This window comes from Fundulus heteroclitus, chromosome 5 (assembly GCF_011125445.2).
Source record: "Fundulus heteroclitus isolate FHET01 chromosome 5, MU-UCD_Fhet_4.1, whole genome shotgun sequence".
In the NCBI taxonomy this organism is placed as follows: domain Eukaryota; kingdom Metazoa; phylum Chordata; class Actinopteri; order Cyprinodontiformes; family Fundulidae; genus Fundulus; species Fundulus heteroclitus.
This window is the reverse complement of record NC_046365.1, coordinates 13,520,106-13,535,304: the sequence shown is the minus strand read 5'-3', so window position 1 is coordinate 13,535,304 and position 15,199 is coordinate 13,520,106. Positions and strand designations below refer to the sequence as shown.

The window sequence follows — 15,199 nt, the reverse complement described above, 5'->3', positions numbered from 1 at the left end:
TGGTCCACACTCCTAACCAGTAGATGGCGGTAATGCAACCTAATGCTGTTTGCCAACCGCCATAATAATCGAGTATGAAAAAGACTCACTCCACTCCATGAGGTGGCGCTGTGGTGAGACTCATACGAATTTCTGACCAATCAGCAGTGTCCCGAGAATTTGAACAAGAAGCGGTAGACTGGCGACAGAAAATCTGCTCATCGCATGGATTCAGTGTTGCGAATAGTATTATTTTTTTCCTGTTAGTTGACTAAATCTGTCTGTTAGGGTCTGTTCTTAGTAACAGCGCCCATGTGGCAGTATGTTATTCAGTTCTTAGGCGGAACTTCTTTCCTGTTGTGTAGCAACGTCAGGTGGTTTTACGTCGCTGCTTGACGCGGATTTAGCTGACGTTGTTTTGTTCCAGCCATGAAACCATTCAAACCGCTGTTTCTGAAGACCTACGGTAAACAGAGGCGGAGGCTCTCCGCTTGGATCTCCTCCGACGACCGAAGGAAGGCTTTCGACAGCACCCCGTCGTCCGATGACACGTCCGCGTTCGAGGCCGCTAAACCCAGCAAGACACGGTGGGTGCAGGGCCTGATGCTGGCTCTGCCTTTCTCACTGCTGTCATTGTTTTGCTGTTTTTCAGGAGGCACAACAGAGTCAGGCTAATGTCATATAGTCTATGTATGTGCACTCACCCCAGTCTATTCAGTCTGAATGCGTCTTATGAGGTTTAGGGCATGTTTTGGTAACCAAAGGTAGTTCTGCTCTACTACAATGGTCTCTAACCTTTTTAAGCCCAAGATCCCCGACCTCCACTTTGGTGGGAAGCAAGATCTACCTGTAGAGGCGTTGCAAGAAAAATAGCCCAGATTCTTCTTCAAACTTGAAGCCTTTTATTCATGAATGAACTCATAAATCAACAGTTTTTTATTTACATAAAATGTTTTAGTCCAACTGGACAAATTACGTAATGTAACAAAGAAAACATTGTAAGTAGCATATGAAACAGACCATAGCTTCACATCAACTTCAATTAATCTCAACGCAAAAGTAAAGTAATGTCTTATCAAGTGTTATGCTTCTATCTCCTGAAGCGTCATCAAAGTAAATATTTATTTACTTTATATATATATATATATATATATATATATATATATATATATATATATATATATATATATATATATATATATATGTGTGTGTGTGTGACAAAAGCCTCTGGGATTATTAAAGTATGTCTGATTCTGATTAACAAGAAAAATCTTTTGATTGGAGAAATCTTAAGATTTTTCCTAAACTGACGTTTCTAGGAGCGACTGTTAGTCGTGGGATTAGGATGTGAAGTACGGGCACTGATGTATGCACGATGTAAATATAGTTGGGTGGGTGCTCTATAAATAATGCTGATATGCTATTATTCAAAGCTTTTTTTTGTTTTCTTGATCAACAAACACTTCTTTAGTCAAATTGTCTTGTGCTTGCTATGTTCCAGGGCAAACCGCGCAAAGGTTGGCCGTGGAAACGCAGAACGTCCTGCCAAGACTAAAGCAAAGCTGTGCTTGTATGAGAACAGCTGCGATGAGGAGAACATGAGCGACGAAGAGAACAAGCCTCCCGCCAGCTGGGTGTCAGGAAAGACCACTAGGTCTGTGAGAAAATTATCTCCTCTGGAAATCATTCACTATGTTTTCGAAGAGTATGCACACCTCTGGAATTACACCATATTCTGCCCCATTACAGCTGCAAATGACATTGCATTTATTTATTTTTTTGATTGACTCCAAAGTAATGCCCCAGGAGTCACAACCTTTGCAGGAATTAACGCTGCAGACTTTTGTGGCATGTCCCTCATCAGTTTTTAAGTTCTATAAATGTAGCTCTGGCTATGTGTGTAGGGTTGTTGTTCTGCTAGAAGGTGAACCTGCTCCCCGGTCTCAAGTCTTTAACAGCGTCCATCAGGTTTTCTTCTCTGATGAAGCTCCATCCATCCTCCTGTCAGCTGACCAGCTTCCGGACCCCTGTTGGATAAAAGCATCCCCCAGCATGATGCTGCCACCACCGCACTTCACTGTGGGGATAGGTTTTTAAAGGTATTTGCTGACATTGCCTTTCTGTGCGTCCTGCTCCACAGAGGGAAGAAGAGAGACGTTTCCAGTAGCAAGTGGAAGGCCGATGTGTTTTCGTCTGAGAGCAGCAGAAATGAGGACGTCATGAAACTGCCTTCTTTACCCGCAAAGCGTAAAAAAACAACAGCCAGGTCTGTGCTTGAACATGGATTTTGTTTTCGTGGTGATGTTAGATTTATTGTAAATTACATAAGATGAGAAATCCATTTTTATTGTCCCACAATGTGGAAATTGGGGAGTGACGGGGGCAAAAACACATTTACACACAACTTTTTAAGAATGGGGGGAAAAAACAAGCTAATCTAAAGATGGTTGTAAGGCAACTTAGGATGAGTTTTATCAGAAAGGCCAATATAAAAAAAAGTAAAAATAAATACCAGAGTAAATACTGCATAATTATTGATAATATGGCATACTCAGTGGAAACAGATGAAATATTCAAGTTAAGCAATGGAAAAAAAACACCAGCCTGTTTGGAGAACAACATGAGATAAAATGCAATATGCATGATGGTAGAGCAGCATTTCAGAGAAGCTCAGGCGTGTGAAAGAGGACCTTAGTATCTGAGAGAGTATAAACGATTCATGATCAGATCAGAACCTGTGCACCTTTAGCGTGATGTAAATAGTGATTGAGTCTGTTGGGAGCAGCAGAGACTATAGAGCATAACAGCAGCGGGAGGAAGGACCTGTGGAAACGCTCCTTAGAGCATCTGGGATGGTCTGAGGAACCAATTCAAAAATACTTTATTTATCCCAGAGGGAAATTAAATGTTGATGTAACTCAAGGAGTTATAGATGATGATGTCCGTGGGCGGGAAAGATCTCCTGTAGCGGTCTGTTTTACAACCAATCTGAAGAAGCCTTTGACTGAAGAGACTGTCTTCCAATGTCATGAAGAGGATGTTCAGGATTGTCCATAATTTTCTTTATTGATGACAGGAGTCAGACTTGTGCTGGAAGTCTGAAGTGATAAGGAACGGTATGCACGGTGTAAATATAGATAGACGGTTTGCACCCGTTTCAAAGTAAACACCTCAGACCCAGCAGCATAGCAGACGGACACCATCTGACTTTCATCAGACGGAAAAGAGGAAACAAATTGCTTTTAGCTGCTGAAGTCTCAAAAAGCAATTCTGCTTTAGGTGTTGTCTATTATTTTAGCATCAGCCTGTTTTATTTATTCAGGTCTTGTTAATTTTCTTCGAAGAGTATTCACACCTCTTGAATTACACCATATTCTGCCTCATTACAGCTGCAAATGACTGTCTCCAAAGTAATGCCCCAGGAGTCACAACCTTAGCAGGAATTAACGCTGCAGACCTTTGTGCCATGTCCCTCATCAGTTTTTAAGTGCTATAAATGTAGCTCTAGCTATGTGTGTAGGGTTGTTGTTCTGCTAGAAGGTGAACCTGCTCCCCGGTCTCAAGTCTTTAACAGCGTCCATCAGGTTTTCTTCTCTGATGAAGCTCTATCCATCCTCCTGTCAGCTGACCAGCTTCCTGACCCCTGTTGGATAAAAGCATCCCCCAGCATGATGCTGCCACCACCGCACTTTACCGTGGGCATAGGTTTTTAAAGGTATTTGCTGACATTGTCCATCTGTGCGTCCTGCTCCACAGAGGGAAGAAGAGAGACGTTTCCAGTAGCAAGTGGAAGGCCGATGTGTTTTCGTCAGAGAGCAGCAGAAATGAGGACGTCATGAAACTGCCTTCTTTACCCGCAAAGCGTAAAAAAACAACAGCCAGGTCTGTGCTTGAACATGGATTTTGTTTTTGTGGTGATGTTAGATTTATAGAACTTTTTTTTTTTTTGTAGATTACATGAGATGAGAAATCCCTTTTTATTGTCCCACAATGTGGAAATTAGGGAGTGACGGGGGCAAAACACAGACGGCTTGAACATTTAAATCTTCTGAGATGCTAAGGACTATTTACAGACTTTTAGCTTTGCAAGGCAATTTGATTTGTAAAGCACATTTCAGCAACAAGACGTTTCAAAGTGCAGAACAAAGAACAGGAAACATTACACTGGAAAGCACGTTGCTGTGGAACAGTAGCAGCACATCAAGATGTAAGGACTACAAAGCAAAACATTAGCAGTCAAAGGCAATCCTAAACAAATGTGTTTTTAATCTTGATTTAAAGGAACTCAGGCTTTCAGCACTTTTACAGTTTTCTGGAAGTTTGTTCCAGATAAGTGGAGCATAGGAACTAAATGCTGCTTCTCCATGTTTAGTTTTGGTTCTAGGTATGCAGAGAAGGCTGGAGCCAGAAGACCTTAGTGGTCTGGATGGTTGATACACTGATAACAAGTCTGTGATGTATTTAGGTGCTAAGCCATTCAGGGTTTTATAGACTAACAGAAGTATTTTAAAGTCTATTCTCTGAGATACAGGGAGCCAGTGGAAGGACTTTGTGCTCTACTTTCTTAGTCTTGGTGAGGACGCGGGCAGCAGCGTTCTGGATCAGCTGCAGCACTTTCTCAGGACTTGGAAATTATGTCTGTGTAGTTTGTGTGAATTCTGAGTGGCAGAATTTCATTCTGGTTCTAAAATAATAAAAACTCGATTGGTGATTGAACCAGTGCCATTAAATGCTTTAGCCTTGTGGGACGTTCAGTTTTTGGAGGTACTCGCTCTTCCCATCAGTGGGAAAGTTTTGTTTCTGCCTCTGCGTTCCTAAAACGATCTGTACTCCATCAGGACCAGCCGGCTTGCACCTGTGTGTGTCGACACACGGCGGAGAGATCGGGGGGTCTCGAGCACCAATGAGTTTGAGGAGGAGACATCTCCGCCGAAACGCCAAAAAACCGAAGCAAAAACAAAGTCGGACTCCAGGTAAGTGCTCAGCAAGGCTGTTGGTGTCGAAGCGTATAACATCACGGCGGTAATGCCATCTTTGTTTCTGCGTTTCCTTTTCTAGTGTTCGCCTCCCGTCCACCAGCCGCTTCATAACCCGTCGAAGACGTGCGGCGTCCACCAAAGCCCCTGAAGCGAGAGTCAGTTTTGTCAACTCCTTGGACGACTTCACTTCCGGGCCCTTTGGCCCCAGCAGGAATCTGCAGCCCTCCAGCAGACAGGAGGTCCCGTTCAAGCTGTCCAGCTCGGAGAGCTCGGCGAATGCCACCGGCAGCCCTTTCAGGGAGATCTCCCTGAATGAGTTCGCCGCAGGCCGCATCAGATCCGTTTCAAGGAAGCCCATCTTCTGCTCCACGCCCTCGGCGCCCAGCTCCAACAAGCGAAGATGCCCGACGTTCCCCAGCCTGGTTTCCCCTCCTCCAGAATGCAGCTCTATAGGCGCGTCCAGCACTTTCCCAGAAGACCCGGACCCACGGCGACAGCCGGGGTCACGTCACACGGAGAGGCTGCAGAGAGAAAAACGGTCCCTCGACTTATTTTCCGAATCAGACGGAGGCGCGTGCAGCGACGGCGCAGAAAGCCACGGCAGCGATCCGGAGGGAGGGAAGTCGGCCAGCGTAGACCTGCTCTCTGCAGACGGTGAGAGCAGCAGTCTGTTCACGTCGGCGGCAGCGGGGGTGGAGTGGCTGGCCGAGGCTCTGAAGGAGAGATGTCTGAGGAGGCCCTGCGCGGTTCGGCTGGAGAGATTAAACACCTTCCCCCTGAGCCAGCTCTGCGGCCAGACCATCTACTCGTCCTGCTTGGAGCTGTCGGGCCCAGAAGCAGAAGGGTCGGCTCATCGCGGTGCCTCTCCGAGCTGCCGTGGTGTGCCTTCAGGCAGTAAGTCAGAGACATCGGCAGTGAGAGAAAGTCATCTGCTGTCGCCTGAGCTCTTTTACAGCAGCTATAAGGAAATGACCGGCACGCAGTTACCAGCTCGCAAAGCATCGGCAGCGCGGTTAACCGATGGAGAGGCCACGGCGGCCAGGAGCGTATGCACAAAGAAATGCGTGATTCTGGCAGAGAAACTCCCGCTGTCTGTTTTGCGAGCTTTCACCCTGCAGAGAGAGGCTGAAAGGACGAGAGGGATGGTGCGTCTCTCAGAGTCTGACCGTGATCCAGACGCTAGGAAAGAACCAGACACTGTCAGCGAGGCAGCAGGGCTAACGTCGGAGCAGAGGGACAAATCTCTGTCCTCCGAAGCGCTCGCTAACGGAAAGGACGCATCTCTGTCAAAGTCGACAAAAGTCAGAGACTTTAAACCGTCGACCAGCGCCTCAGACTCATCCATCGATCCCCAGACCGCTCATCTCGCTGACAGAAAGCACGGAGAGGACGCAGCCTCTTTGGAAATGGCTTCAAAAAGCAGCAGCTCTGGCCAGGAAGAGGAAGAGTCCGGAAGAGATTCGCCCAAGATAGACAAGAGGTCCCTGGCCCACAAGGAGAGGAGGCGGAGGAGCCCGTCGGCGGACAGGACGGGGACCACGAGGAAGGCGTGCGTGAGCGGGATGAGCGTGAGCCGCTGGAAGAGCAGAGGAGCCGGCGGCGCTTGGGCCGTCAGGGGCAGGGAGCTGAAGAAGCAGCGCAGCAGCACGGCGTGGGACTGCAGCATCGAGATGATCACCAAGCAGCCCGACGTGAGAGCCGCACCCACACAAACACAGCCGGGTCCAGACCGATGACCCGCAGGGAACAGGGCTATACACACAAACCTGGTCACGACTTTGGTAGATTTCACTGGGGTTTAACGACCAACTCGATGTGCTGTCGGATTATGACGTGGAGGAAGAATGTGTGTGGTTTGCTGCTTTCTGGAGCGACCACTGGGCTTTGACTTGGTCTCTGACACAAGGTTAGGGTTTGAGCTAAAGAGTTATTCCTGTGTGCTTTGGTTCGTTCTGCTTATAGACGAGTCTTCTCAGCCGAACAGGTTTGCCTCCAGTAACACCTCGTATTAAGCCTCATCCATCTTCCCATCAGGTTTGAGCACTTTCTTGATCTCCACCTCTTGATCTTTCCTTTGTAGTTCCGGCTGTGTGATAGGACCATTGTCCTGCTGGAAGGGGAGCATTCGCCTTGACACCCCCCCCCCCCCCCCCCCGCCCTTCAATTAGTTGTCTTTTAATCATTCTGACCAGATTCCCCGTCTCTGCTTAATGAAAGTTTTCCCTTCTACATGTAGGCCTAACAGGGCGAATACAACCTCATTTCGGCAGATCCTCCTTCAACAGGTTTTTCAACAATTTCTTCTTGACAATCTTCCATAAAGGTTGATTTCATTGGGTGCACCATTAATAGCTTTCCAGTCGACGGCCCCCAGCTGAGCTGTGGATCTCTGTAGTTCCTCCAGAGTTACCACAGTCTACTTCCCTGCTTCTCCGGTCACAGTTCTCCTTGTTCTGCCAGTGTAGGTGGACAGAAATTATATAGGTAGTGTTTTATGAAATGTTTACTTCAGGATCGGGAGAGATCGGCAAACACAAATAAGGACTCAAACAGTGTTTCTGTTAGAATATAAGGCACACATTTATTATTATTCCCCACAGAATACAGCACATCAAAACAATTAGCTCTTCACATACGCAAAGTAGCAAGCATTAAAGCAACAAGCTTTCAAACAAACGTGACGCTCAACAGATTCTCAGAATCAACTCTTACCATTGACACGAACTGGGAGCCCTCAGTCCTAGATTAAGATCAGCGTTCATGATGCCGGTATTCCACACACAAACTCACGGCAGACTCACCGGGCTGAGGGCAGTCTCCTCTTTATATACTTGTAAACAAAGAGTCAGATGTGGAGCGAGAGTGGCCATCTCTCCCTCCACAGCTGCCCTGCCTCCCTAAGGAAGTTTCTCAAACAGAACCCGTTCCCAGCATCTCAGCAGTGTGCGAAGCAAAATAATATGAGTGCTCTCAGAATATAACAAATCAAACAAAATAAGAAATCCGTCTTTCCCATAACGCATTGTCATAGGTTCCCACCTCAAGTTAAAACAAGTTATAGCAAAATAACACATGTTGATCTTAGTTTTATGTGAACTCAAAATCAATAACCGGTTCTTCCCATAATACAAGTGAAACAAGTTATATAACTGAGCAGGTTTTCCCATAATACATTGTTAAAGAGCAAAAATATTTCTTTAATATATCAGGTAGCTTTGCAGTTTTACAACACTTAGATGATGGGGTAAGGAAGGGATAATGTCAGAATTTAATGGTCGACTCAGAGATTAAATCACACACGGCGGCTGGTTGCACTGTATTTTCTTTAGGGATGCCAGAGTGAAGGAGGTACAAAATGATACTGTTACCCAGCCATGTTTGAATTTACCCTCCACTTCACCACGACGCACTGGTGTGTGTTGGTCTATTACACAGAATCATAAATAGTTTGGCAAAATGTCAAAAGGTGTAAGGTGTGACTACTACTGCAAGTTACTGTAACTGTTAACGGTCAAGTCAAAAATGGGTTAGATGAGATAAAAACCTTGAAGGGTGTTTGATTGCTGTTGAAAAGTTGGTTTCTTTGCTTCAAACAACGTTTAATGCTTTGCTCTTAGTTTTGGAAACTGGTGTCTGACTTCTCCAGGTCTTGTAACTTCTCATTAGTAGACAGACCGATAGGCTTAGGGAGGCTCTTTGATTTGCTGCTCTGCAGGTGACTAATCTGATTGGCTGTAAAGGACATAAGATTTCTTTTTTTATTGTTTTGTCCTTACGGTTGGAGCTACTTTGCATCGTCACTAAACTAGGAGAAACGGTAACTTTAAGAGCCGCGATGTAACGTCCGCGTTGCCCATCCCAGTCGCAGGAATTGCTGGACGCGGCGGCGAACCTCTCCACTCCGCTGAGGACGAGTCGGCTCAACCTGTCGTCTCTGCTGGCCAACTTCACGCCGAGCACGCACATCTGGAGCCGGCTCAAGGCCAGCCTCTCCATCCATCACAGGAGCACGGGTAGGACTGGCGCACCAGCATTCCTGAGTTGTGTGACGCTACATTTGTATGTGTGGAGTGTGAGCCCAGTTTCTCTCTCGCTCTCTCTCCCCCCGTTAGTGAAACTCACTCCGATGAGTTCGGACCGAGCGGCGACGCGCACTCCTAGACGGAGGGGATCACCAGACCAGAATCTGTTGGCCACCACCGTGCGCACCCCGCTCTCCAGGCGCCTGCAGTCACAGCTGCTGAGCCAGCACTCCCTGGTAAAAAAAAAAACAAAACGTGTACCACCCACACCTGGAGACGTACGGTTGGAACAATGTAATCCTTAATTTTTGTTTTTCTCTTTCAAAGATTGTTTGTGATGATTTGGATCTGACGGACGCAGAGAAGGTGTATGCGGAGTGTGGCCAGCGGTGTCCCTTAGCCTGGGAAGAGTGTATTCTCCCTAATCGTATCAAACGGTGTGTGAAGATTGGTGAGGGGACGTTTGGTGAGGTCTTCTCTACCACCAACGCCACAGGAGACACGGTGGCACTCAAGGTATGTACCTATAACAGTGTACCTTTAACGCGGCTCAGCGTAAGCAGAGAGGTTTCTCTACACCATGGGTTAAAGTTCTGCGTCGCTGCGACGGGTTTCCGTCTGTTGGAAAATGAGAGCAAACAGATCAACTTGGTTCAGTTTTAGACTTTTTAATTTAAGGTTTTAAACTGAAGCTGCTCTCAACCAATGAAAACTGGCAGAGCCGGGACATTAACCAATCAGAAAGGGAGTAGGGCGGGGTCTTTGCAAAGCGGACATCTGCCAGTCTGAGGTTTGTCGGTGTTCCATCATTTTAACTTCACTTTGCTTCAGTTTAAGTAAAGACGTTTCTCTTTACTAAAGATGTGATCTACAGGCTTCTTACAGAGTTTTGTTTAGATGTTTTCCGGGATGGAAAACCTCTAAACAGTGTTTAGATGTGATTCCCTGTCCTGTTGTTTAAAAATTGTCCGTCCTCTTTGGTTAAAATATCTTATACCACGGTCTGGGTAAATACTCGATTCTGATTGGCTGCAGGGTGTCCGTTAAAGTGTTGTAGGACCCCTATAAAAGAAGATCCGGTCAAATAGCCTGATCTAAATTATTGCACTGGCTCAAGCGTCAGCCGGTCCCGGTAAGACCGCTGACACTGGTTACCTTGGCAACGCGTCACAACAAGAAATGCTAAATAGTTCAGCCGCTTCTTGTGAAAACAGTAGGAAAAAGACATTAAAGACATCATACACAACATAATGGACTTCACGGATGCAACCGTCCTCCGCTTCGCAACGTCCTTTAATTTCTGATAATGGACACCTCATCAGGCATTGTCTCTTACTTATCTGTGAGCTCAGCAGGGTCCTCACCAGGATTTTAATCCGGCGTAATGGTGGACAGCTGGCAGCGGGGGTGTGCGTGCTGTTGTGTCACTCCACTACTTATCCGGATGCATTCCCGTAGCGGAGCGTTGCGTAGTGCAGCTCGTAGGGGGCGGTCCGTCAGGCTAACAACAGCTAGCACTAGCTTTGATGTTGTCCGGGAGGTTTATAGCTGCGCTGATGCACGTTCAATAGCTTCACTGACTTTTCTACGTTGCTCTCAAACATCCGTGTCGTATTGACCGTTAACGCTCTAATTTCAGCGTAACGGTCCATTACGCTAAAATGCACTGGCGAGAACCCTGCTTAGCCAACTGAGGAAATTATAATCACTGAACTGCACTGAAAACCCAAACGCACTGATGTCTGTAATAGATCACAGAATAATAGAGAAGAGCATCGTTGGTTTGATGCATATCGGCACAAGCTCACTAGCAAAGAACAAATGTTAAGAAATGTTACGAAACTCTGTTTAGCTACAAATTAATAGAGATTTGATGAAGCGTCTGTGTGAAGTATGGGTGAAACCACTGGGTTTTGTTCTCAGATCATTCCAGTAGAGGGCAGCGAGAAGGTGAACGGAGAGAACCAGAAGACCTTTGGAGAAATCCTCCACGAGATCATTATCTCCAAGTGAGTGGCGTTTCAGGTAGACGCTGGCGTCGCACTCCTTTTGGTTCTGATTCCTGGAATGGCTGTGGTGACGGCGTTGTTGTTTTTAACCAGGGAGCTGAGCAGCCTGAAAGACAAGCAGCAGAATCAGACTCCTGGCTTTATCAAACTCCATGAGTAGGTGTCTTGCTTTTGCGTTTTCAGCTGTGAAGGTCTCCTCTGTGTTGATCTAAGTGGATTTGCGTTGTCTCCTCGTAGTACTTATTGCGTTCAGGGCTGCTACCCACCAGACCTCCTCAAAGCATGGGATGCCTTTGACCGACGTAAAGGATCTGAGAACGACCGACCAGGTTTGTTTTAAAATAAACGACGGTCATTCTGTGGAGGTGAGATGGAGAGAATTCAGGTGTTGTTGTTGTTGTCTGATGAAGCGTAGGGTGTAATCTCCATCTTACTCACCACGCTGAAAAGTTCTTACAAACTATTTCAGGGCCATCGTTTGTCCTAATGTCTCACAGAGTGTCGTTCTGTGTCTTTTTGCTCAGATTTCTTTGAGAAAGATCAGCTATTCATAATCTTTGAATTTGAGTTTGGAGGCGTTGACTTGGAGAACAGCAATGGGAAAGTAAGTCCAGAAGATCAAACTCTAAATGTTTTTGCATCACTTTTTGCTCAGGGGTGTCTAACTCCAGTCCTAAAGGGCCGGGGCCCCTGCGTGTCTCAGAGGTGGCCCTGAACCATCAGAGCTGGTCCGTATGGACAACTTAGCTCCTCAGTGTGAAATCAAATGCTGTCATTTGGATCAGACCAGGGGAAAACTCCAAAACATGCGAGACACCGGCCCTTAGGAAACTAGCCTTGACACCCCTGCTTCAGCCTCTTAGTTTTCAATATTCTGAAACATTGTTCATCCTGTTGGACATCATTTAATGCAAGCCATTATTGTGCTAAGTTGGCATCTTTAGTGGTGGCGAAGAGCGTGCTTCATCAGGTCACCGCTGCGCTGGCTGTTGCCGAGCAGGAGCTGCAGTTCGAGCACAGGTGGAGTAAAAGCTGATCTGTCTCTGATGAAATGTTCTTCCAGGGCCTAAAGTGATGCCTTTAGTAGAGATGCACCCATCAGGGTATTCCTGGCTGATGCCTATTTCTGGCCTTTATTTTTTTAAAGATGTAAAACAAAAAAAATGTTACACATGTTTTTGTATAGGGTCAGCAATTCTTTTTTTTTTTCTTTTTTTATATTCAACAGAAAATGGGCGAATTGCAGGATTATTCCCAAGCATGTTTCCAGGACTTTGAACTGGTTATTAAACTCAAATACAAAGTAAATCAAAGTGCTTCTTCATGTGTTTATAAACCAAAACCAGTAGTAGTTTCTTACCTTTAATGCATTTAAACGGGACATAAACAAAATCCACTTTTTTTAGCCCTCAAATACATTTTGTTGTGTACTTAAAGTCTCTAGGAGTGCAGAAAAGTTAAATGTAGTCTTTCCAGGTGTTGCTTAGATATTGGGTCATATTTTTATTTTTATTTTTTCAAACCTTTCAGTTTTCTCTATTCTTTAGTACGTTTTTGGAACAATTAAGGCAGTTTTTGCCGAACAACGAGCTGAACTTCCGGCTAACTAATTTCATGAATCCACCGTTTTTATTTTTTGCTGCGATTTTGTTGTTTGAGCTGAAAGATGTCAAAGCTAAAAGTGGAAAAGTCAAAATATTTGGTTGTTGTGTGTATTGACCCACACAATTTATTACACTATCCCCTAACATACTACAAAAATGGCCTAACGGGGTGGAGTAGAATGCACTGCTAACTGGGGGGAGGTTTTTTTAGTGCCACCTTTAGATTTAAAGAGACGGTACCAAAACGAGTTGCTCTCAGATGCACCTCAGCGGTAAAAGAGTGGCTGTGGAGCAACGATAAATCCAGAGCAAAGGACTGCAGTTCCACTTTATATAGGCCACAACTGAATGACTTAAATGTGAAAAGTAAGGATTTAAAAAGCATATGTCCCCTTTAATGAAAGGAAATCAAGAGGAAATTGGCCAACTCTGATCTCTAAACGACTGATTGGTGCATCTCTGACCTGTAGCTTTATTGTTATACTGCTGATGGCCCATAACTATTAACGACTTTAAATATCTAACCCAGGGACCTACACTGGGGAAATGTGCTGGTAAAAACAACCAAGGAGAAGATGGGGAGCTTCACTCTGGATGGAACAGCTCACAGCATAGAAACCAAAGGGGTGTTGGTCCGCATCATTGACTATTCCCTCTCCAGGCTAGAAATTGGTCAGTTCTAATGTTGTATCCTTATTACTGTGATATCGCACTTAGCGCATGCAATGCTCACGCTGCATGGTCGAGCTTAAACGGCAGAACATGTGTTGCTCCTTCCAGATGACCTGACCGTGTCCTGTGACATCTCCAACGAGGAGGAGCTCTTCATGGGCCACGGAGACTACCAGTTTGAAATCTACAGACTGATGAGACAGGAAAACAGGTCAGTTTGCACGATTGAATGATTCATGAGGCATCTTTAATAAAAAAAAAACTTATTCCGGACAGTTCAACCTGACTTTTTTCCCCCCCACCTTTAAGATTCACGATTTTTAAGATACATGGTGTTCTCTGTCGGGTCAACTTTGAGATGGTACCTGGATGTGCAGCAGTCTCCATACGTGTTTCCACACTGTTGAGCTGTAGCGGCCATTCATTGTTCCCGTTTGTGTTTGATTTCTAAAGAAACGACTGGAGCAGCTACCACCCTCATTCCAACGTGCTGTGGCTCCACTACCTGTGCTCCAAGCTGCTTTCCATGAAATACAAGAACGCAAGAGGGAGGGGTTGCAACGACGCCAGAAAGGAGCTCAGTGGTTTCTACGACAGCATCCTCCAGTACAGCTCCGCCACAGACGCTCTGCTGAACTGCCCCATGTTTCAGTAGTATTGTAAGGACAGAGAACATGACTGCATGAAGCCTCACAGAAGGATAACCGTGTGACCGTCTGTCAGGGGGGAAACGGTTTCTCTGCACACACAAAAAAAACTCATCAGAATGTACATAGAGCACATTAAAGTCATTCACCAGTGAGCAGAACCACACGCTTCTTTGTTTCCTTTTATTGTTTTTGACCTTCGGTTTTCCTTTAACTTTGTTTTTATGCTTCATTTAAAGGTCTTGCGATAGATTACGGCCATGTTTCAAAACGTCCACTACATCTGTACTGATAGCACGGGATTCCTTTTTGTTAATAGTTGGGAGTTTCTAATCACCGTTACTAGTCACTGCTGTCTGATCTGTACTTCAATTCAATCTGGTACTTGAATGAGCCGTGTGGGATTTGATTCAATACAGATGCTGAACTGCCTTGGATAAAAACAGGGACTCCAGCTAGAAAGACTTTTATGTATTTATACTGTGTGTAAATTGTGTATATAAAATATGTATAATGTCCTGTTAAAATCCCCTGTTTTTGTAACACAATAAAGGACATCTGTACAATCTGACGGACCGATCTTTTAAAGCCAGAATGGTGTGTGCAACCATAGCCTAGTATTTTGTTCAAAGCACTTTGTTACAATTAGACTCCCACCGAAGGCTAAATACTATTTCCCAAAATAAAAGGGTCTGTGAGGTCATCTCTGTCCACAGTACTCATCTGAAGCCCTTAAATCATTTCAGAGTTTGTTCTGCCCTCTGATTGGGCCATTCTTAGACTTCCAGGTATTTTTTTTTTATTATTATCATGAAGCTGCTCATGTCATCCACCTTGATTAAAATCCATCCTCCATCAGAGGAAAGTATGTTGCTGCAGTTACCATCTTTCCCCATAAGAATGGTGGGATTTTGTTTTTTTGTTTTGTTTTTTTTGCCGACCCCTGAGGTCATCTTTGCGAAACATTTTGGGACTTGTGACCCACAAAATCAACTGGTTTGATCAGATGTGGAACACGTTCTGCCAGAAGCTTGAAACTTTAACCATACTCTCATGTTTTTCTTCGGTCAAAGCCGAATACAACCATTATTACCCTGAAATTCCTGCAGCTCCTCCGGTGTTGCTTTCACCCTGACGCCAGTCTCCCTGACCAGTTTCCGTCTTGCCTTTTTTATTTTTATTTTGGAGAAATATCACTACGTATGATGCTGTGTTTCATAACCTTTGCCTGACTTATAATTAAGGGCCTTCTGAAGCTTTGTAGCCTCCCTGGAAAATCTGCCCTTT

General features: G+C 45.3%; 1 protein-coding gene across 4 annotated transcripts; it reads left to right on the top strand.

The window, feature by feature from the left end:
- The first annotated feature begins 149 nt into the window (after positions 1-149).
- On the top strand, positions 150-14,073 carry haspin (histone H3 associated protein kinase). 4 transcript variants are annotated; one of them, XM_036136960.1, is made up of 18 exons: positions 150-566; positions 1,481-1,633; positions 2,120-2,245; positions 3,736-3,861; positions 4,818-4,952; positions 5,038-5,440; positions 5,477-6,649; positions 8,821-8,971; positions 9,071-9,216; positions 9,308-9,496; positions 10,904-10,989; positions 11,083-11,145; positions 11,227-11,318; positions 11,514-11,593; positions 11,921-12,009; positions 13,123-13,265; positions 13,374-13,476; positions 13,719-14,073. In XM_036136960.1, exons 1-18 carry the CDS (start codon positions 409-411, stop codon positions 13,918-13,920), a joined length of 3,618 nt encoding a protein of 1,205 aa, XP_035992853.1. In that variant the 5' UTR covers positions 150-408; the 3' UTR covers positions 13,921-14,073. The 4 variants fall into 4 exon arrangements, with proteins under 4 accessions (XP_035992853.1, XP_035992852.1, XP_035992855.1 ...); XM_036136959.1 differs by having other exon boundaries at positions 5,038-6,649; XM_036136962.1 differs by lacking the exon at positions 2,120-2,245 and having other exon boundaries at positions 5,038-6,649.
- The last annotated feature ends 1,126 nt before the right edge of the window (positions 14,074-15,199 follow it).